General features: G+C 39.3%; 1 protein-coding gene across 1 annotated transcript in view; it reads left to right on the top strand.

The window, feature by feature from the left end:
• GUCY2F (guanylate cyclase 2F, retinal) overlaps window positions 1–24,419 on the top strand; it is a 188,000-nt gene that overhangs the window by 44,975 nt on the left and 118,606 nt on the right. The window contains 1 exon segment of the mRNA XM_090264055.1: window positions 19,914–20,215. Within this exon segment, the coding sequence (XP_090120181.1) occupies window positions 19,914–20,215 (302 nt within the window).

Below are 24,419 nucleotides of genomic sequence, written 5' to 3' on the forward strand. Positions count from 1 at the left end.
TACATAGTGTCCTTTTTTGTCTTTTACTATGGCTTTGGTTTAAAGTCTATTTTGTCAGATGTAAGTACTGATATCCCAGTATTTTTCCCCATTTGCATGAAATATCTTTTTCCAACTCTTTACTTTTAGACTGTATGTATAGTTAGATCTGAGATGGGTCTCTTGGAGACAGCATATATATGGGTCTTGTTTTCTTATTCATTTAGCTACCCTATGTCTTTTGGTTGGAGCATTTAAGCCATTTACATTTAAGGTGATTATTGATAGGTACATATTTAGTGCCATTTTATTGTTAGACTATTTTCCCCTGTTTTGTTTTCTCTTTTGCTTTTCCTTCTACTTCTTCTTAAAGCAAGCCCTTTAACATTTGTTGCAGTATGGGTTTGGTGTTAACAAACTCCTTTAGCTTTTTCTTGTCTGGGAAGCTCCTTATCTCTCCTTTGATTTTAAATAATAGCTTTGCTGGGTAAAGTAGCCTTGGTTGTAGGTTCTTGCTTGTCATCACCTTGAATATTTCACACCAATCTGTTTTGGCCTGAAATGTTTCTGTTCAGACACTAGATGACAGTGTAATTGGTGCTCTCTTGTATGTAACTACCTGATCTTCTCTTGTGGCTTTTTGGATCTCTCCGTGTCCTTAAGCCTTGTCATTTTAATTATGATGTGTCTCAGCATAGCCTCTTTGTGTCCAACTGTTTGGGACTCTCTGAGCTTCCTGGACTTGTGTCTTTTTCCTTCATCAGATTAGGAAAGTTTTCAGTCATTATTTCTTCAACTATGTTCTCAATCCCTTGCTCACTCTCTTCCCCTTCTGCTATTCCCATGATGTGAATGTTGTTATGTCTCATGTTGTCCAAAATGTTTCTGAAGCTCTCTTTATTTAAAGAAAAAAATTTTTTTCTGCTTTGCCTGGGTGTTATTTTCTACCTTCTCTTTCAAATCACTGATGAGATCCTCTGCTTCATCTAACCTACTGTTTATTCCTTCCAGTGTATCATTATTTCAGATATTTAATTCTTGATTTCTGACTGTTCTTTTTTTTAAGTCTTTTTTCATGCCATTGAGTATGTTATAATCATTACTCTAAACTTTCTATATGACAAATTGCTTGCCTCCATTTCATCTAGTTCTTCTCCTGGAGAATTATCTTGTTCCTTCATTTGGGGTTTGTTTCTTTGTCTTCTCATTTTTGCAGTTGTGTGTATTTTCCACTTTAGTTGTTAAACTGATCAGTGATACAGCCTCAAGCTGTAATATGCAGCCAGGCTTAAGCATCACTTGGTGGGGCAAAGTAATTCCTGTGGGTGGGGCTATTGCTTCCCCTCATGTTGATGCCACTTAAAGAGGAGTGCTCTGCCTGAGACAGATGGCTCCTGCAGTATGGGGAACAACTCAGCACAGGGATCCCAGCAACTCTTCCTTCAATTCCCTCTCTAGAGCCACCAGCCCCAGACGCTCCTCAAGAGTCTCTAGTCCATTCTTCCCTCCCACTGCCAGAGCCCAGGGTAAAGGACTACAAATAAAATTTTATGCATTGGCCCTTTAAATTGGCTTTCTGAATCTCCAACTCTCTCTCCCTAGCAGACAAAATCCCTGCTGCTTTTCATAGCTGGATGTTATTTGGGTTTCTTTCAGGCTCATGTGCTGTAGGCTGGGCACCTCATCTTGGAGTTTAGACCTCATACTTCTCAGGCAGAATTCCTCCGGCTGCTGAAATATCTCTCCAGAACTTCAACTACAACCCAAGGGAGTCCAGCTAGCCCTCTTGTGTCTCCGCTCTCCATACCAGTCATATTCTGGTGAAGTGGTTTCTTCTGTCTGTCAATGGTTATAAGGCTTTTTTCCAGCTAGTGTTCAGTTGGCTATTCAGGATGATTTCTCTACCATTTAACTGTAATTCCAGATTGGTCCTGGGAGGAGGTTAGTGTAGCTTCCACTTACTCCTCTGCCATCTTTGATCTCTTATTGGGGTCTTTTTATCACTCCATGTTTTTCTGGTCTAGCCTCTGAAGGGAGATTTTTCCTTTCTCACCCTTTTCAGTACTTTCCCTTATTTCCCTATAGGTACCTAAGGCCTTTGTGTCATGACATCTCACTTAGAACCTGTCTTATCTGGACTCCAAAATACATGTTCCCCTTCTGTCCGCTACCCCCAAGCCAGGGCTTCTTTCTCTGTAGCACACAAATAGCAGATATGGAACACCATATCTGGCTGATGAATGAAAGCATATTTAAATAAGAGTGCCTAAATCTTAATCTTCCCCCTTTCAAGAGAACTTTTATGTTCAAAGACGTTTTTTTGTTTTTTTTTTGCAGAGGTAATGGGCAAATTGTGAAGCACTTTGGACTGACCCACTGAAGCTACTCAGGGCATGTTGGATACATTTTGGGGAACAGGGTCTTTCCTGACCCTTTTAAATCAAATCTCTTGCACCTACTGCAAACCCTGTGACACTTGGTTTTATTTATTTATTTTTCTATTCTAATTTTTAAAATCTCCACTTCACCTTTTTCTAGTACTGGCAGTAATTTGTGGGAACAATGCTTATTTCCTCATTGTAGCCACTCCACCACTTTAAGAGAGGTAGCTCAGACACTACTTTGTCAAATTGATTACTTCTAAGATTAGTCCCAGTCCCAGTCATTTCCTCAACATAACAATGAGCATGTTACTGAATGGTTCAGCTAAGGCCTGACCCATATCGAGAATCCCATTTTATTTTCAAGTGTCTCCCGTATTGTGCCTTAATTATGATCATTATGAAAGGATGAGAACAAGAATTTTTAGTTGCAGGAACTACAGTAGTCTGCTTTCAGCTTCACTCTACAAGATTCTTTAATGTTAAGCAAACAGTGTGGCTCTGATTACTTCATAATAGAGCTGATACTTTCAAAACATAGCTCAGAATTATTTTTAAAAATATAAAATCATTTACTGGGAAATGAACCAGGCTTATATATTTAATATCATAACTTTATAGTATGTTACAAATCTTCATGAAGCCAAGTGTCTTCTGCAAGTTTACATTCTATGACTGTTACATATCCCACCCATTAAAAATGACATTTTCACTTTTATCATGAAATGTTAAATAAATCCAGGTCCTGAAGCTCTTTGGGCTGTCAGACTGAGAGATGATAGGACTGAGTACTCGCCACTCACAACTTTCAAGTAGGGAAGTAGCAAAGGTACACATTATTATCCTGCTGTTGGAATTTATTTCTTTAGGTCAATGGTTCTCACTGTGGCTGCACACTGGAATTACCTGAACATCTTTTCAAAGTGATTGATGCCAGAGTGCCACCTCCAGAGATTCTGATGATCTGATTGTGGGACCCCAACAAAGATATTTTAAATAGTTTCACACGTGCTTGTAAACTACAGCCAGAATCAAGAACCACTGCTTTAAGCTAATGAAAATGCAAATGAATGTTCCTTACTTTAAGCTATTAGTCATTTTTGTCTCATGACTTTGTTTAATCAGATTGGTTTCTTTGTAACTATATGGATCAACCCACTAAGGGAATTAAATTTTTAAGATTGTGGGTGGGGGGATGCAACCAGAGAGGAAGGTATGTGGTTATGGAACAAAGGAAGACTCTGGGCGAAGAAGACAGCTACAGGAAATGAAATAGGGACTCAGAAAGGGAAATAAAAGGTAGTGAAGACAAAATTGTGCACTCTAGGACTTTGCCTCTGGTTTCTGACAAAACACAGGCAGACTCAAATGAGGCAGTCTGACACCTCAGCAATATGAGTCAGAATGTGGGCAGGTGGGTGGTGGGAAGGACAAGCAAGGAGAGTGCCCTGAGTATAACTTCCGGTAGATCAGTGTGCAAGTGTCCAAAGAGTACATGGTACCCACTTACACTTGATACAGCTTAGTTGTTGTTATATGAAGGCATGCCAAGTGGTGGGTGGGATATGACAGTAGGTGCTGCGGAAGGAAAATGAGTCTTAAAGTAAGATAGACCTGTTGTCCACTTTATCATCCATTGAGAGTAGTGCCCCAGCCACTGGAGCATGAGAAGTAGGATCCAGAGCATAAACATAGAGTCTTAGTACTTTAGCTAAGTGGGCTATGGTTCAAGGCACATCTCCAGTTCCATCAGAAAATGGGAGATCTGGTGAAAAACTGAGCCAGAAGTCAATTAGTATGGATTGAGCCAATAGAGCAGTGAGGAAAGTTACAACACACTAAGCACAGGGCAAACCAGATCACATCTCTAGCTAATTTTTTAGCCCATCTCAACTGGTAAGACTGAGACTGCTGAAGTATTCCCAGTTGCTATCTATCAAGGTTCTAAGTTTTTTGTGTGATAGCCAAGAAGAGATGGGGAAGGCAGGCCTTTCCTATTCTGCTGGATACGAGGCTAGTTCTTAACACTGTGGACCCTCAAGCAAACCTTCAGAGAAGGACCTTTCGTGATATAAAAAATACAGTGAAAAAGAATTCTTTCCTTTGGAGAGACCTGGCACTCTATGGAAGTAATAGAAATGGTTGGAAGATTGGTTTTGTCTGATTTGTGCACAATAACAGTAATTACAGCTTCATGTGGTGATAGTTGTGAGAGATAGTGATGGGAGGAATGGGCAGAGGACGATAGCCTACTACTGGCTGATATGCTGTTTCCCCTTCTTGTAAATTTATATTTCCAACTAGGAAATAACACTGGCATCTTACAGGAGTCAGAAGGACTGATTTTATCAGAATCAGGTCTAAATTGTGCTTACACAATACCAAGACGATGATAAAATTTCATAGTAAATACAGTAAAAACAATAATAATAGTTGTAGGTTCCTGGAAGGGGAAACAGCAGGGCTGTTATTAGATGATGCTATCAGAAAAAAAAAATGGAAGCAACCTTAATGCCACTTTGCATATGAACAGCTCTCTACAGTTTACAAGGATTTGCATAAAGATAATCTTATTTAATCCTCAGGATTATCCAGGAGATAGGTATCTTCTTTCAAATTTTACAATTAATATGAGTCTCACAAAACAAGTAGGTAGGGTGTAGGTATTATTAACACCAAAGAATGGGGTAAATGAATATGCCTCTGAGAAGGGGGATTCAGCCTCTCCCATATTATCAGCTCATTTCCTTTAAACTTCAGGGACAATTATCAATTATATTTGTTTCTGACAAAGTCAAATAGGAAAGATATTAATCAAAGACAAAGACCTCAATTTACAGTCAGAGCTGCTGTGTGTGGTTATGTAGGTTGTGCCCTACATAAGGGAATCTAACTGAGTAGACATGAGGGCCCAAATCCAGTTCACTCTCTGCTTCTTTAACCAAGAGCCCTGATGGAGGTTTTGATCCAATGGGACAAAAGAGCATCCATTCACCAGGCAGAGAACCTGTGGGATTGCAATTACTCTGAATAGGTTCCTTTGCTAATTGCCACAAAGGCTAGCAGGCAGCCCCACTAAAAAAGCTCTTTAGAAAACTTTTCAAATGGCTATTTCAAGCCCTCCTCCCTTCTCCTCAACTCTTTGCCTATCAGTGCTTGGCTGATTGTGAATGCCTTCCAATTTGGGCTTACCAGGTTGTTGAACCATTTGGGGAAATCCTTTAAATCTTTCTAAATGGGGAATTCTTCATGACTATGCGATGTTCAGTAAATAGAACACAATCAGAATGGCCTTCTTTTGTTCTTCCAAAAATTAGATACTGTATTATTATCTTATTGCTAGGAACCTGGCTAGCCTCTTCCCATCTATTAAAGATTATTGGGCATTAGAAATAATAATAACAGCAATGATAATATATTTATTGAGAGTTTATTATGTGCCAGTCATTTTGCAAGGGCTTTGTATGAACCATCTCATTCAACTCTTGCAACACCCTTTTAAAGTAAGGCCAATGATAATTTAGTACACTTTATAGAAGAGATTTCTGAGGCTAAAAGAGGTTAAATAACTTGCTCAATGTCACACAGCTAGTGAATAGGAAAGCCAGGATATATGTTCAGATTGGTCTAAAACTGTGACTCTCAAACCTAGGTGTGTACCAAAATCTCTTGCAGGGCTTGGTAAAACATAGATTGCTGGGTCTTGCCTTCACAGTTTCTGATCAAGGAGGGCTGGGATAGGGCTCCAGAATTTGCATTTATAAAAAGTTCACAACGGTGCTGATGCTGCTGGTCCAGGGTACATCCTTTGAGAACCACTGGTCTAATGAAAGACATGTTCTACTGCCTCCTGTCCACTTGAGGTATGCCCCTAAAGAATACTCATTTGAGATCTTGTGTTCTGTGTATGGTGTATAATTCAGCCCTTCCATTTTTCTTTTTTAACTTTTGGCTTCACTAATGAAATTCTTTTAAGTGCCTCAGGGTACCAGGCCCTGTTTCCCTAATGATAATAACAATAGTGATACTGATAAAGCTATGGCCAAGAGCCTTAGTGGAGAAATTGGTATAGGATTTGGTATAGATAAATGTAGGGAATATAAGAGGTAAAAGAAAAACTTGCTCTCATAAATGGGTCCACTATTAAAAATAATAAAAATATTGAAGACCCAGAAGAAAAGGTAATCTATAAATATCTAGGTTTTCTGCATTTAAGAGGACTTATCTGCATAGCAGTTCAGGAAAGTTGAAGAAAACATATGTTGCAAGGTGTGGAGAAATATTAAAATCTTATTTCAAACTAGACAGTAATAAATGCACTTGCATTATCAGTTGTATTAGATGAGAGAAAAATGACCTTATGCAGATGGAATGGCCATTGACTGTAATGTGTGTCTGACATCATGCTGAGGTACTTGGACTGGTCAACATTTGTGGCAGGTAAGTAAGTGATGGTCCCAGGACTTAAAGTGAAAATGTGCAGGGTCTCCTCAGCCAATAGAAACAGCCACATACAGTAGTCCCTCTCTATATTGTGGTTCACTTATTGGGGCTTCACTGTATCATGGGATTTTTAAAAATATTATATTTAATTATCGTGGATCTTTTGCAATAAGGTTAATAAGGGACTGGGAATGGTTTATAAGTATGCGGGAAGGGTTTATAAAACATTGAAATATATATAAATACTAAAATTAATGTAAGGTTCCTACTTTGCGGATTTTCACCTATAGCGGGGAGGTGGGGGTCTAGAACGTAATGCCCGCGTTAAGTAAGGGAATACCATATCGCCTAGTTCAGTGTTCTTAAAATATGCTTGAGAGTCTCTTATACTGAATTGTACTGTGGTGGGGGTGGGCTTGGAAGCATGAAAATTCTAGACCTTTCTACCCTCTTTTTATGTATCCATTTTATATACTGGGTAGGGGAAAACTGAGATGAAGAGGTTATAAATCTACTTCTTTCACAGTATGTCCAGATGAGATAAGTCTTGGAGAAATGTGAGACTTGGGATAAATCACACTGCATATGTCCCTCATCCTCTGACCTGCCTACCGTCCCCTCTCTTTTAATATTTGTTAAAATAAAACAGGTCAAAATAGATGTTAGTGGTAGGAAATGTCACAAAATGGTTAAAATGAAGAACAAAGACAATAGAATGGAGTATTTCTGTGAGTTCAGAGCAATATTGTATGCTCACAGTACGTATGTGACTCTTAAGGGCTTCTTCAGCAAGAGCTAGTTGAATCATTTCCAGCTAATGAAGTATGAGACTGGGCCCAGTTTCATCCACCAAAGACTACATAGCCAGTAATCTGAGAGAAATTAAAAAAAAAAAAAAAGGGACTTTGCTTTTTGATAAACACAGTTCCTCTTTCGCAAGGAAATATTAGACACAGAGAATTTCAATACAGGAAGAGAAGTAGGAGTTGAGTGACTTGGTGATTGGCTTTTCCTAGAGTTTCATGACATTTCCTGCTACTAGTGTTGAAGGTGAAAGAGAGTGTCCTGGACAGTCTGCCATAGTGGATACCACAGTATAAAGACATAGAGCTGCTAGGAAGCTCAAATGGGGCTCAAGTAACTCAAAGAAAGTGCAAATATTATATCCTGATGAGATGGGATCTCAGGAGAATGTATCTCCTGGTCTTTGTTTTGGTCGTGGAGTGGCTCAACTGGTAATAATCAGAGGGGAAAGTTATGAACTGGTATTATTCAGTGATTACCAGCTGACCCAGGCTTTGTCTAGGGCCTAACGTTTCTCTCCACTAATCCTTTCCTGACAACAACTTACAGGTAAGATGCCATTTTAATGAATGTAATTTTGAGATAACAAAGTTATTTAGTAAAATCATCATGTAGACCAGATAGATCTACAAATCCCTGTTCGTGAAGCATCTATTAAAGTAAGATGTGATTGTTTGAATCCAGAATTTATGCTTTCTATTTTAATTATGTTCAATAGCAGGGTCTTGTCATGAAAAAACAAACAGAGGAGCCTGTGATTATTCCCTTTCAAAGCTTCCATTTCCTCATCTATAAAGTAATGGGGGCAAGAGAGGAGCTAGATGATCTCTAAAGGTATTTCCAATTATAAAACTTCTGACTTTTTATCTGGAATGTCCTCAGTGTGGGCCAATGAAAGGAACATTATAAGGAGAGATTCAGGTTGAGAGTAAAGCCTTGAGCATATTTAATGATACTAAGCATTAAAAACAGCAATGGTAGTATCTATGTGATCAGCAAATATCACTTCAAATTGTTGCCCCATACTAACAATTCATATTTTCCCATGTCTTTTAAGGTGTCAACAAAAGATACCCAAGTGTACAACCTCCCTTTCTGAAATTTTCAAAGATACATTTAAACAATGTTTATTTAGTGCATAATATGTACCGGGATTATATATACCAGGATAGATAACATACAGTCCCAGGAGCTCACATTTTCATAGTGGAGGCTGACATAAATAAATAGGGGAAATACATATTGTATGTGCCATGCTAGAAGTCAGCTCAGAGTACAATGGGGCTCTAAGCCAGTGTCACAATCGGTGCCCTGGAAAAGTGTCTGCCAAACAAATATTTGTGTGCAAGAAGCTTATTGGGGGAATGCTTTCAAGGACATCACCTGTGAGAGAGAGAAGGCAGTAGAACTGGGTAGAAAGAAAAGTGGAACAGTCATACAGTTGCAACAAAGCCCTTAGCCAGTCCCAACAGGAGCTCTCAAATTGGGATGGTCCTTTAGAATTGTTCACAATTGAGGTCAGGATTCCTGGCCTTTATAGCTTCATGTTGACTAGTCACTGGGTACAGGCTGATGCAGAGAAAGGGGGGCAATGTGATAAAAAATGTTTTAACAGTCAGCTCTTCAGTGGGGTTGTGGGAGGGAATCCCTGATTTGTAGCATTTTCTCACTTCAGTGGTGTAATCACTATAACCATGCCCAATTTTATGTTACAAATATGACATCAACTAGTTCACAAAATTATTGAAACTTTAGCCGTAAGCTCTGGTGAACCAGCACCAGTTCACTCCAGTACCCTAATGATGAGATATGACCTCAGGAAATGTGGCTTTTCTCAGCTAAGGTCAGTTCCCAGAGAGTCATCAGCTATCATCTCCTAACACCCCCAGCAGTTAGGAGAATGAGTGCTTCAGTCCTGAAGGGTACATCTGTGTGGCACACCACAGTACCCACTACAAGTAGTGCATGTTAAAATTATTTGATGTATTTAAACCAACAAAAAGCACTTAATTCTATTTAACATATACCATATAATGAAGTGATTTTAATATTTCTTTAAGTAAATTAAATGGAATTCTATCTCTATTGGGTTATGCTGATCGAGTCACCTAATCTCTGCTTTTAGGAAGAAAGATGCCAATACTGACATATTTGCCAAGGATACTGTTGGGCAAACTGGCCAACTAACTGAAACACTTAACTCAAGTTTTCCCTGTTACTGGACTGATTTAACCAAACTGATTCATGTTTAATAGTGTAGGTAAACTTAGGGAGTTGGAGAACTTCAATTCTAGTTTTTCTAAATCCAACGCTTGGCTTGTCAAACCTCTTTAGTACTCCATTTTCTCATTATACAATATGTGATTATGCACAAGGGAGGCTGAATCCTCTGTGTGGCTCATAAACTAGCTCCAAAGATATCCTTACAGTATTTGAAGAAAGGTTTAAGCATCACAATACATTTAGAACCTCTTAGGGTAATTATATTGAAGGAGCTAATGGTCATTTGGAAATTCAAGTTATGCTGTGTGTGTGTGTGGGTGTGTGGGTGTGGTGTGTTTAAATCAATTTCATAACTTGTTCTTTCAAAACTGAAGGATACCAGCTTTAGCTGAAAGGGAAAATTTTCTAGGGGTATTTAAGAAGTGCAAAGAAGGTTTTTGAAAACAGATGAAGCATTGTGTAAATGCCAAAGACGAGTTATTGAACTTAGTTAAGCATAGCCACTTCCTGAAATTTTTACTTTTTATTTTTATTTTATTTTTTGTTATTCAATTACAGTTGTCCCATTTTTCCCCCATTACTCCCCCATCCCACCCCATCCCTTCTCCCACAATTATATCCCTCCCCGTTGTCCATGTCCATGAGTCATTCATATACGTTCCTTGACCTGACCCTTCCCTTACTTATCCCCCTTCTCTCCCTCCCCCCTCCCCCCTACTGACTACTATTCTAGTCTTTGCCTATTTAGTTCGTTTGTTTGTGTTGCTCTTTAGTTTCCTGTATTAAGTGATATCATATGGTATTTTCTTTCTTTGCCTGGCTTATTTCACTAAGCATAATTCTCTCTAATTCCATCCATGTTGTCGCAAATGGTAGGAGTTCCTTCTTTCTTTCTGCTACATAGTATTCCATTGTGTAGATGTACCACTGTTTTTTGATCCACTCATCCACAGACGGGCACCTAGGCTGTTTCCAGCACTTAGCTATTGTAAACAGGGTTGCTATGAACATAGGGGTGCATAAGTTCTCTTGAATTAGGGTTTCAGGATTTTTCGGGTATAATCCTAGCAGTGGAATCACTGGTTCAAATGGCAGTTCCATTTTTAGTTTTTTGAGGTAATTCCATACTGTTTTCCATAGTGGCTGAACCAGTCTGCATTCCCACCAACAGTGCAGTAGGATTCCTGTTTCTCCACATCCTCGCCAGTATTTGTTGTTTGTTGATTTGTTGATGATGGCCATTCTGACAGGTGTAAGGTGGTATTTCATTGTGGTTTTTACTTGCATCTCTCTGATGGCCAATGATGTTGAGCATTTTTTCATGTGCCTATGGACCTTCTGTATGTCCTCTTCGGAGAAGTGTTTGTTCAGGTCCTTTGCCCATTTTTAATTGGGTTGTTTGTTTTCTTGATGTTGAGTCATATAAGCTCTTTATATATTTTGTAGATCAGTCCCCTGTTTGTGATATCATTGGCAAATATGTTTTCCCATATGGTTGGTTTCCTTTTCATCTTGCTGATGTTTTCTTTTGCTGAGCAGAAACGTTTTAGTTTGATGTAGTCCCATTTGTTTATTTTTTCCTTTATTTCTCTTGCCTTGGGAGATGTATCCGTGAAGATATTGTTACGTGTGATATCTGAAATTTTCCTGCCTATGTTTTCCTCTAGGACTTTTATGGTATCACGGATTAAATTTAAGTCTTTGATCCATCTTGAGTTTATTCTCATGTGTGGTGTAAGTTGGTGGTCTAGTTTAATTTTTTTGCACGTCCCTGTCCAGTTCTCCCAGCACCATTTGTTAAAGAGGCTCTTCTCACTCCATTTTATGTTCCTTCCTCCTTTATCAAAGATTAGTTGACCATAGAGGCCTGGGTTTATTTCTGGGCTCTCTATTCTGTTCCACTGATCTATATGTCTGTTCTTATGCCAGTACCAGACTGTTTTGATCGCAGTGGCTTTGTAGTATTGTTTGATATTTGGTATCGTGATTCCTCCTGCCGTGTTCTTCTGTTTCAAGATTGCTTTTGCTATTCGGGGTCTTTTTTGGTTCCATATGAATTTTTGGAGGATTTGTTCTAGGTCAGTGAAATATGTCATTGGTATTTTAATAGGGATTGCATTGAATTTGTAAATTGCTTTGGGTAGTATGGCCATTTTGATGATGTTGATTCTTCCCATCCAAGAACATGGTATTTGCCTCCATTTATTTGTATCTTCCTTAATTTCTTTCTTCAATGTTGAATAATTTTCAGTGTACAGGTCTTTTATCTCTTTGGTTAAGTTCATTCCTAGGTACTTTATTTTTCTTGTTGCTATAGTAAATGGTATTTTCTTTTTTGCTTCTGTCTCTGATATTTTATTGTTGGTGTACAGAAATGCCTTAGATTTCTGTATATTTATTTTGTACCCTGCTATTTTGCCAAATTCACTTATTATATCAAGTAGTCTTTTAGTTGAGTTTATAGGGTTTTCTAGGTATACTATCATGTCGTCTGCAAATAGTGATAGTTTTACTTCTTCTTTCCCAATTTGGATGCCGTTTATTTCTTTGTCTTGTCTGATTGCTGTGGCTAGCACTTCCAACACTATGTTGAATAGAAGTGGGGAGAGTGGACAGCCTTGTCTAGTTCCTGATTTCAGGGGGATGCTTTCAGTTTTTGTCCATTGAGGATGATGTTGGCTTCAGGCTTCTCATATATAGCCTTAATGATGTTAAGGTATGCTCCTTCTATTCCCATTTTGCTGAGTGTTTTCAACATCAATGGGTGTTGTACTTTATCAAATGGTTTTTCTGCATCTATTGATATGATCATGTGATTTTTGTCTTTCATTTTGTTTAGGTGATGTATTATATTTATTGATTTGCGAATATTAAACAATCCTTGCATCCCTGGGATGAATCCCACTTGATCATGGTGTATGATCTTTCTGAGGTATTGTTGGATCCTGTTTGCCAAAATTTTATTGAGGATTTTAGCATCTATGTTCATTAGTGATATTGGCCTGTAGTTTTCTTTCTTTGCTGTGTCCTGACCTGGTTTGGGGATTAGGGTAATACTGGCTTCATAGAAAAAGTTTGGGATTTTTCCCTCTTCTTGGATTTTTTGGAATAGTTTGAGGAGGGTAGGAGTTATTTCTTCCCTAAATGTTTTGTAAAATTCGCCTGTGAAGCCATCCAGTCCAGGGCCTTTGTGTGCAGGGAGATTTTGGATTACTGTTTCAATTTCCTTCTTTGTTATTGGTCTGTTGAGACTTTCTACTTCTTCTTGATTCAATTTTGGAAGGTTATATGTTTCTAGAAATCTGTCCATTTCTACTAGGTTGTCAAATTTCTTGCCATATAGTTGTTTGTAGTAATTTTTTATAATTGTTTGTATTTCTGAGGTATCAGTCGTGATTTCTCCTCTTTCATTTCTGATTTTTTTTATTTGGGTCTTCTCTCTTTTTTTCTTAATGAGCCTGGCTAGAGGCTTGTCAATTTTGTTTATTTTTTCAAAGAACCAGCTCCTCATTTTGTTGATTTTTTGGATTGTTCGTTTCGTTTCTATGTCGTTTAATTCTGCTTTGATCTTGATGATTTCCTTTCTTCTTTTTGCCCTAGGCTTTGTTTGTTGTTGTTGTTCTAGTTCTAGTAGCTTTATGGTTAGGTTTTTTATTTGAGATTCTTCTAGCCTTTTCAGATATGCCTGTATTGCTATGAACTTCCCTCTTAGGACTGCTTTTGCTGTGTCCCATAGGTTTTGGGCTGTTGTGTGTTCATTGTCATTAGTTTCTAGAAATTTCTTGATTTCCTCTTTGATGTCATTGTTAACCCATTCGTTATTTAAGAGCATGTTATTCATTCTCCATGAGTTTGGGTGTCTTTGAATTTTTTCCCTGAGGTTGATTTTTAGTTTCAAGGCATTGTGGTCTGAAAAGATGCTTGATATGATTTCAATTTTCTTGAATTTGTTGAGGCTTGTTTTGTGTCCTATCATGTGGTCTATCTTTGAAAATGTCCCATGTGCCTTTGAAAAGAATGTATATTTTGCTTCTTTGGGGTGAAAAGTTCTATATATATCAGTTAAGTCCATGTGGTTTAGTGTGTTGTTCAATGCCTGTCTATCCTTGGTGTTTCTTTGCTTGAATGATCTGTCTATTGTTGATAATGGAGTGTTGAAGTCCCCTACTATGAGTGTGTTGTTGTTAATATCCTTCTTGTGGTCTTCTAGTATTTGCTTTATGTATTTGGGTGCTCCTAAGTTGGGTGCATATATGTTTATCAGTGTTATATCTTCTTGATGAATCGTTCCTTTAAGTATTATGAAATGTCCTTCTTTGTCTCTTTTTATTGCCCTTGCTTTGAAATCCGTTTTGTCTGATATGAGGACTGCTACCCCAGCTTTTTTTTCATGTCCATTTGCTTGGAATATTTTTTTATATTCCTTTACTTTCAGTCTATGTAAATCTTTTGTTTTGAGGTATGCTTCTTGTAGCCAGCAAATATGTGGGTCCTGTTTTCTTATCCATTCCGTTACCCTATGTCTTTTTTTTTTTTTGTTAGATGATATTTTAGCTTTGTTTTTTTTTTTTCAGATTTAATGTGTTTTATTGATTAAAATATTACATTTGTGCCAATTTCCCTTCCCTCTGCTCCCCTCCACCCGGTGGCCCCCCTCCCTCCAGTTGTCCCCCCCCTTTTAGATTATGTCCATTAGTTGTGCATACAGTTCCTCCCAACCTCTCTCCGTCTATTCCATTCCCTCCTACCTTGATCCTCAATTCCTATATCATCTCCCTCCCTTTCCCTATTCCCCCTCCCTGTTGACCTCCCCCCAATATGCTTCCCGTACCCACAGTTCCTTTTCCACTCTCGTTGCCTGTTTAGTTTGCCTTTGTTTCATCTCCCTAGCTTCTATTTTTTAAACCAGTCCCTTTAACATCTCATATAACAGTGGTTTGGATCTAATGAACTCTTTCAGTTTTATTTTGTCCTGGAAACACTTTCTCTGTCCTTCTATTCTGAATGACAATTTCGCTGGATAGAGTATTCGTGGTTGTAGGTTTTGGATTTTCATTACTTTAAATATTTCTTGCCAGTCCCTTCTTGCCTGTAGGGTCTCTCTTGAGAAGTCAGCTGATAGTCTAATTGGGACCGCTTTGTACATAATTCTTTTCTTCTCTCTGGCTGCTTTTAAGATTCTCTCTTTATCTTTAATTTTTGACATTTTGATTATAATGTGTCTTGGAGTGGTTCTCCCTGGGTCCAGTCTCTTGGGAACTCTCCTTGCTTCCTGGACCTGCAAGTCTATTCCCTTCCCCAAGTCTGGGAAGTTCTCCTTTATTATATTTTCACTCAATTTTTCAAGTTCTAGTTCATCTTCCTCATTCTCTGGCAAACCAATGATTCTTATGTTGGGCCTTTTATAGCTGTCCCAGAGGTTTCTGATCCTCTCATTGTTGCTTCCCATTTCCTCTCGCTGCATTGGTTGACTGCTTGTTCCTTCTCCATATTCCAGTTTGTTGAAATGAACTCTGGATTTTTTTTCCTCACCATCTGTCTCGTATGTGGTTTTGTTCCTTTCGTTATGAATGTTTTTCGTTTCTTTCTTATCTTTTTCCTACTCTTTTGTGAATTCTGTAAGCCACCTGATAACAATGGCCCAGAACTGAGCCTCTGACAGGTTTCTTATCTGTTCATCTGTCAGGTTCTCTATCTGCTGCCTGGTGAGCTGTGCTACCGGGATTTCTATAGTTGTCTGCCTCATTTTGACAGATGCGTTTTGTTTTCTTGGGCCGGCTGTAGGGGGCAGTGCCTGTGTACGCGTCACAATTCAGCGACTGGCGCCTGTCTGCGACCTATTTCGCAGCCCTGTGGTGCTTTCTTTGGGGGCGGGGGTCCAAGATGGATTCACACAGTTATTCAGCTAGGAGACCGGGATCCGTCCTCCCGCCCCCCTGGGCCTCACTGTTCAAGGCGATGCGGCGGCCGCTCTCCCCAGCGCCGGGGTTGCGCACCGCCAGGGGCTTGACCGCAGCCGGGATTCCTTGCCGCCCCGCCGCTCCAGGTGCGACCGCAAACAGCGCTGCCCTCTTTAATTCTTACCTGCCCAAATGGCACCGCTGGTTTATAACTTCATATGTTGGGCTTCCGTGTAGTTTTATTTTCTGGAATTTCTAGTTATCCTTTGTTTTGAAGTAGTTGTATTCCTCTCTAGTTGTAGAGGGAGACCTAGCGTGTCCGTCTAAGCCTCCATCTTGGCCGGAAGTCCCCTATGTCTTTTAATGGAAGCATTTAATCCATTTACATTTAACGTTATTATTGACATGTAATTATTCATTTCCCTTTTGTATCTCTGTTCCTCTACTCTTTTTTTTGTTTTTTCTCTTCCTTTTTCTTAGAATATTCCCTTTAGCATCTCTTGCAATGCTGGTTTGGTGGAGATGTATTCTTTTAGTCTTCCTTTGTCTGAGAAACTCCTTATTTCACCTTCTATTTCTAATGAGAACCTTGCTGGGTAGAGTATTCTTGGTTGTAGGCCTTTGTTTTTCATTGCTTGAAATATTTTTGACCATTCCCTTCTGGCTTTAATGTTTCTGTTGAGAAATCAATCGATAGCCTTATTGGAGCTCCCTTGTAAGTTATTTGCTGTTTTTCTGTTGCTGCTTTTAGGATTCTCTCTTTGTCTTGGAATGTTGCCATTTTAACTATGATGTGCCTTGGAGTGGGTTTTTGGGGGTTCCTCTTGATTGAAACTCTCAGTGCTTCTTGGACTTGCATAACTTTTTCTCTCATCAGGTTCGGAAAATTTTCTGTCACTATTTCTCCTATCAGATTTTCAATTCCATGCTCCTTTTCTTCTCCCTCTCTTATTTCGATGATCCTTAAATTATTTTTCTAATGCTATCCTGTAATTCCCTTACATTTTGTTCATATTTTTTCAATCTTCTTTCATTTTGCTGTATCATTTGAGAATTATTACCTACATTATCCTCTAACTCACTAATCCGATCCTCTGCTTCGTTTAGTCTGCTTTTGACTGATTCTACAGTGTTTTTCAGTTCAGAGATTGCATTCTTCATTTCTTCCTGGTTCTTGTTGATAGTTTCTATGTCTTTTTTTATGCTGGTGTAGTTCTCTGCAAGTTCCCTGTAATTTTCTTGGAGCTGTTGGTAACTTCCTTGGAGGTTGTCACAGTTGTTTTTGAGGTTTTCGAGCATATTGAGCTTCTTCACCACCATAGTTCTGAATTCCATGTCTGACATTTGGGCTATGTCTATTCCATCTACCTCTCTTTCTGGGGATTCCTCTTTTCTTTTCATTGAGAGGTTGTTTCTGCGTCTTACCATGTTGGATTCTTCCTGTTTGTTTTTGTTATTTGGATTTGTCTGCTTTGCCTTCCCACCTTTGTGGTATGAAATTTTTTATGGTAGATCTGGGGGTTTCAGTGGTGCAGTCTCCTTGATCTCCTGAGCCTGATGTTCTTGGGGTACCTTTTATATCATTTGTTTATGCTGTCTGATTATATCTCAGATTTTTTTGTTGTTGTTGTTAGGATATTCCTTCTGGCTTGTTGATTGAGAGTCACTCTAGTCACTTTATCTTGAATTCTTTTGCGGAGATGTCAGTTCAGCCTTCTTGTGTCATCTTCTTTTTCTGCGTCCACAGCTGGTCTAATGTGATGGGTCAGAGATTCTTATTCCTTGCAGCAGTGGTGTGTGTGAGGTGGCCGGCAGGGCACAATGCAAGGCAGCCAAGAGCCCACCTCAGGTCTGCCACGCCGCGCTCCAGGAAAGCAGGCCACGCCGCATTCTGGGGAAGCTGGCGAGGTATTTTTCTTTCACTCAATCATCAGTGCGCGCCCAAGGTGGCTGGAAAACTAAGCTCAGGCCCGCTGCGCGGAGCTCCTAGAAAGCAAGCTGCACCAAGCTCCGGGAAAGCCCTCCAGGTGTTTTTTTGGCTCGAGCACCGGTGCGCGCCCAAGGTGTCCGGGGAACTAAGCTCCGGCCTGCCGCGCTGCGCTCCTAGAAAGCTGGCCGCGCTCCGAGGAAGCCGGCCATGCCGTGCTCCGGGAAATCCCTTGAGGTGTTTTTTGGCTCCAGTGCCTGTGTGCACCCAAGCGGCTGGGGAGCTAGCCTCAGGCCTGCAGCGCCGTGTTCCGGGAGTTGGTCTTTCGCCTCTTAGGGCAGGGCTGCAGACACTTGTGCTCAGTAGACGTGAGTGTCTGTGAGTCGGGGCTGCCCACTGTTCCTGCACCTCCTGAGCAGGCATGCGCAGAGCCTGGGCAAGTGCTCTGCGCTCCAGATTCCGGCCTGGTACTTCGGCCTGGCGCCCACTGGGCTCGCCAGGGGCGACTGCGCACAGTCTTCTGCGTGTCCAGTGGGCCCTCCCTGCACCCGTTGGGTCACTGATTTTATGTCTGTTGGCGTGTGTCTGAAGGGCTCCTGGACGCGCAGCTCTGCGCACCTGGGCCAGTGACTGAGGGCACTTCCCTATGCGCGCCCCTGTGACCCAAGGGGAGGGTTGGGGGGTGGATGAGCGCACCACTGCGCCTGCGCTCCTCAAGAATGGCCTACCACCGCCAAACTTTCCTCCCCTCTCCACCATCCACTAGAGAAAAATGTAAAGGAGAATTATGTTCTCACTTGCCCGGCAGCACGCTGTCTCCTTTCCTTCAGCGCCAATGCCACTTGGTCGAGTCTGGTCTCTGCCAGCGGGCAGAGATCCGCTCTCCTCCCAACACCTCTCCTGGGTAGCCTGTGGTCGCCAAAAATCCTTTGTGTACTTCCAGCCACAGCTCCGGCAGCCGTCCCAGTCAGGAATCCTGTTTTGTCCCCTTTTTCTCCGCTATCCTCACTAAACAGATTGTTCCCAGATGGATTTTCTCTAATCCGGCAGTGCCTTGGCTCGACTCCTGCCAGTGTCCAGCTGCTCACTGAGATGTTCTGTCTGCAGTTAGTCCAAACTGCGGAAGGGTCTTGGGAGCCTGAAACCGCAGCCTCTCCTCACTCCTCCGCCATCTTCCCCCTAACCACACTTCCTGAGATTAAAGGTATGCATAATTAATACTTACCAATGGCAATAGGACTTTTTCCTTTCTTCAGGGAGCTCAGAATATGTACCAGACATTATCTAATTAAACTACTCAATGTACCCATGAAATGCATTGAAATTTATATTTTAAAGATGTGGGTACTTAAGCACAAGTGAGCTTACACTAAACTCATTTATCATGGAGGGAGAAATTAGATATAAGACATTCAGTTTCATGATGTAGTTCCCATTCTTCAACATGGTTCCTTCTAATCCACTCTATTCTAGCATAGCCTTGCTAAATAACATAGTTTTATAAATCTAGGATGAATTAAATTGAGTGCAAAGTAGTTCCAATTATAGGGAAGTTATATTTTTAAAAATTGAACTTACCCATATTAATAGCATTTATAGGTGAGTGTAAATTAATGCCATTCATTGTGTATAATGACCTTGGTAAGGGTGGGAAAAGTAGGTCAAAATCTATTGGAATGTATTTAGGAGCTTGGCAATAAAAATCAACAGTAGCTATTGGAATATCTCCCATCCCCTCCTTGTAGCCTTCTTATTCTTAGGTATAATATTAGCTACTATTTATTCAATGGCATGTGCTAAGCCCTTGATATGAACTTATCCTTCAGTCATCACTACCACCCCATGAAGCACATATTTATTATCTCCATTTCATGAATGAGACAGATAGAGGTTAAGTAATTTAACTAAGGGTATACAGCTAATAACAGATGATGTTAAGTTATGAACCTAGGTCTTCCAACCCCAAAGCCTCTTCATTATGTTACCTCCTGTTTTCTATATTTGTTGTTGTTCTTGCCTGGCATTAGGTTCTGCAGCTGTGGACATATTTGTTTTGTCCCTATGCCTAATCCAGAGTCCATGAACATACCTTAGCCTCAGGTTAGGGCTCCAAATCTTGCTCATCTTGGAGGCATAAGATAGAAATAACTTACAAATTGGTTATAACACATTTATTTACTTCTCCCAATCTGTAGTTTTGGGTACTATATTTACTAACATATTGCTGCCATTACCTTCTTGCTTTGTTGGTTCTAGTAATCATCATGTGTATGCATTCAGCCTTGATTGGGGGAGAAACTCAGACACATCTCTTGGAATGGGCTCATGATCTGAAAATAACTGATGGAACCTATATCTTTGTTCCCTATGATGCCCTGCTCTACAGTTTACCCTATACGCATCCCCCCTACCAGGTCCTGAAGAACAACCCAAAACTCTGGGAAGCTTATAATGCTGTGTTGACCATTACAGTGGAGTCTCAAGAAAAGACCTTCTATCAAGCCTATACAGAGGCAGCAACTAGAGGTGAAATTCCTGAGAAACTGGAGTCAGATCAAGTAAGTACAGATTCACAAGTTATTGTGAGCAAGAATCTCAAAAATCAAGGAAGTAAATATTTTTCTCTATCAAGAGCCTCTATTTCACAGGAAACTCAATCAATAGCAGGCAATCACAAGCAAATTGAAAACACTTGTTTGCAGAAAACATTTCTAAAACAAAGACATTATTGTTGAAGTTTTTTTCACCTTCGAGCAACCTACAATGACAGCATACAGCCATGAAAAAGAAATAAAATATATTTATGAACAGGGCAACAAACCTTTAATATATACTAATGTTGTTAAAAGGGGCCCAGTGAAAAGAAGGCTTGTTTTTGACGCCAGTTCTGAACCAATTAAACAATAAAACAAGAGAGCTGGTATATATTATAGCCGAGAATTGGCATTTCATATATTTCTTTATCTTTCTTCAAATGCTCAATATAATTATGTCCCAATCTTTATATTCAGCATTTTTAATATTATACTTACATAAATATAATTCATAGCTGATTTGTGGGGTATACTATGGTAATTATTCATTTTACATCTAACTTTGATTTTTACTAGAGTTCATAATTGGTATATTTTTAAATGTTTATTTTAATTTGAATTTCTAATTCTTTCCATACTGTCTTATAAGGCTATAGAATCCTCTCAAAACAATTTTACACATGGTAAAAACTGTTAAATCCCTTATCAATTTCATTTGTTTTTCCTGAGGCCCTCTGCCCTCCTATTCCAAACTAAACTTGTTTCCCTATGTCTGCTGCACAAATCTTGTGCTAAAATCTCCCTTTTCATGTCTCTGGAAATTACTTTTCTCTTTCTTCTGTGCTGGATCCACTATTTCATGAATCTTATGACTTCCATTTTCTTAGTTTACTCATTCAGTGGAGCACATCCCCTAGCAGGTTCTAAGAAATGTATGCAGGAGGTAAATTTTTGAGATTTTCATGTCTTAAAGTCAGTATTCTATCTTCACTACTTATTAATAGTTTGAGTATTTAAATAAAAGTTAACATCATTTTTCCTCAGCATTTTGAAGACATGGCACATTGTCTTCTCATTTCCACTGTTGGCATGGAGAACTCCAATGTCATTCTCATTCTTGATCCTGTGATGCCACCTGTTTTCACTCCTCCTTATTTCCCTCGGAAGCTTTTAAGATTATCTCTTTATTCTTGATGTTATGAAATTTTGTGATGATGTCTGACATGGACCATGCTGTACATTTGGTGGGGCCTTTCAATATAGAAACTCATTCTACGTAGATCATTTTCTTGTTATTTATTTGATAACTTTCTTAACAACGTTGTCCCTGGAAATACTCTTAGTTAGATATAAGATTGCCTGGGTTGATCTTTCTTTGTCTTATTATTTCTCTTGTATTATCTATATCTTTTTTTTTTCTTTTTGGAAGAATTCCTTAATATTGTGTTCTCACTATTTTCTGATTTAAAAACAAAATTTATTATCATATTTTTTAATTTCCAAGAGTCAATTCTTATTGTTTAATTATTCTGTTTTAATAACATACTGCCTTTTCCCCATGAATGTAGTATTTTACTCTTATTTCTCTGAAGATATTTATTAGAGTTCCTTTGAAGTTTTCTTCTGTTCTCCGTGTTTTCCTTAGTTCTTAATTTTTCACGCTTCTTGTTTTGGTCTTTCTATTTCATGTTGAGAGATTTCCTTAAATGTCTGGTGATTCTGGATGTCTATTCATATTTAAAAGTTATGCTTTAAAAGAAGAATATGGAGGTGTATGTACATGGTGGGTATGGTGACCTGTGAGTTTCAGTACAGGGCAACTGGTCAATTATGGCTAACCAGCTGGGTTCTTTCTCTCTCTCTCTCTCCTTCCTTCCTTACTTTCCTCCTCCCTTCGTTCCTCCCTCCCTTCCTTCCTTTCAATATCTGTAGGTCTTGCCTCTTGAGCTAGTCACTTCTTCAAAGAAGAATGCTCCAATCCCCTTCCTGGAAGTCATAATCCTGGCTGTCAGTATTCTAGGAGCCATGTTAGGGGAAGGACACTGGGGCTCTTCACCATTAAGTATGAAGACTTTACCTTCTTTACCATTTTTTTGTGGCTCATCTAATTCCCACTTTCCTTTGGGTCAAGTGTCCATACCTGGAGATGCTCTGAATTAATTTAACTTGTTTCCTATGGAGATCTGACTGTGCTTAGTAGAAGTAGGGATGGCAGATGTCTATCAGCTCCTCACACAAACAGCTTTATTTCTTTTAGAGCCCTGCCTCACCCCTACTTCCATAGTAATTGGTGCCTCTAATTCCAAAGCCTTTTCTGGATCCTCAGGGGGAAAATCTGCTTGTTGGGTATCAATATTCACCTCTTCAAGTGCTTAGATTCAATCGCCATCCACTCTGCTAAATTAGTTGCCACTCCTGTAACAGCTTTTTATCTTCATTTTCTGTGGTTTAGGGTTACAGACTCTGGTAATGCCATTAGCTATGGAGGTTTAGTGTTTTTGTTCCTTGCTCTCTTTGTTGTTTGGGAATGATGTTTAAGAGGAAGAAGGGAGTGAAGAAAAAAATTTTGATTTCACTATCTTTAATCAGGAAGTCATGAAGGAAAAAAGTTACAAAAGGATGTATGTGAGATTTTTTATTGCTGAGTTTACCACAATCCATTAATCAAGCAAGTATATACTAAACTTGGAGATCACATGGTAGTTAAGAGCATGGACTTTGAAGGCAAACTGCTATAAATTTACTTAAGCTCTGTGTCTTTTCATTTTTTTAATTGAAAATAATAATAGTACCTACCTCATAGAGTTATCATGAGGATTAAATGAGTTAACACATACAAAGAGCTTAACTGGCATCTAAAACTTCTCAACAGATATTATTATTGCTAGTAATGTTGTTATTTTTATTATTACTATGGGCTAGGCACTCTGCAGGTAAGATAATGGAGAACAATATAGAAACAAGATCTTTTCCCAATGAAGGGGAACAGTGTTACCATTTCAGGGTGCTAAGACACTGGGTATAAAACTGATACTTTATTACCTATTGGTCACAAATTCAAGACTGGGACAAGATATTTGAACATTGCAATTCCAGGATATTTCTAGAGCCCTGTACTCCTCTTCTGAAATGCAAACAATAGCAGCTATCATGTATTCAGTGCTTACTCTACACAATGATAGTTCACATAAATGATCCCATGGAATCCTTAGACCAAGCCTACAAATTAGGCATTAATAACTCCATTTTATCGACAATGAAACCAAGGCTAAAGGTAACTGGCCCAAGGCCAAACAGCTGGAAAGTGTCAAAGCTAGGATTCTAACCCAAGTCTGTTACCAAAACCTGACCGTTGAACAATACAGCCTTAAAAAAAATAAAATTACACTGTGTCCCATATCTAATGCTTTACTCAAACAAAGTAACATTACTAAATGACTAATACTTTGATTTGGATGAGTTTATTGGATTGTTTTCCTCTGATATAGGAGGTGGTAGGGCTTTATGAGGACTAAGTAAAAGAGAACAATAAATCAGAAGGAAGAGATTAGGGGAGTGGGACACCAGTGACAAATTTCCTAATTTGGTCTCAGGATTATTGGGCAAGGATTATCACTTTGTACCTTTATATTTTGGCACAGACCAGATTTCTGAAATAAGGTTTTAGTGCCTGCATTCTTCTCTTTTATTTTATTCCCTTTTTTTCAATGAAATTCTATTCACTGCAAATACATATTGCTGGAACACTCATTTTGGATGTTTTTTTCCAAATGGGCCTTATTAGGCTAAGCAAAGGAAATCCTCTGTATTTCTCAGCAAGCCTGGAGGACCTTAAGCCCTTGCACCTATTGTTTTCCATTAACCTAATTATGGGTGCCTGGGATGCTAAGCTGAAGGGACTGTAGTTACACTGGAGCATTCCGGGATGGGGCCCACCACTGAGGTTATGGCTCACCAGAAAAGGTTGCCTGCAGCTCACAGTGGCTACAACTGTCTTTGTTCCTCATTCTTTATATAAGATAAGGGTATTGCATTCTTGAATATTGTATCAAAAAGACTGGGCTATTAGCCATCTCTTGGCTAAGTCCAAGGGTTGAGATCATGCATTATTGGGGTACTACCTTTAATAACAGAAATTCAATTACTCTTTCATTTCATGTTATTTGCATGTGCTTGGCTCTTTGTTCAAAAATGGTGTTACCATTTTGTCCTTCAAGTGATGCTTTCC

The sequence above is a fragment of the Furipterus horrens genome, unplaced genomic scaffold (genome assembly GCF_987537825.1).
Source record: "Furipterus horrens unplaced genomic scaffold, mFurHor1.1.pri manual_scaffold_17, whole genome shotgun sequence".
Lineage (NCBI taxonomy): Eukaryota > Metazoa > Chordata > Mammalia > Chiroptera > Furipteridae > Furipterus > Furipterus horrens.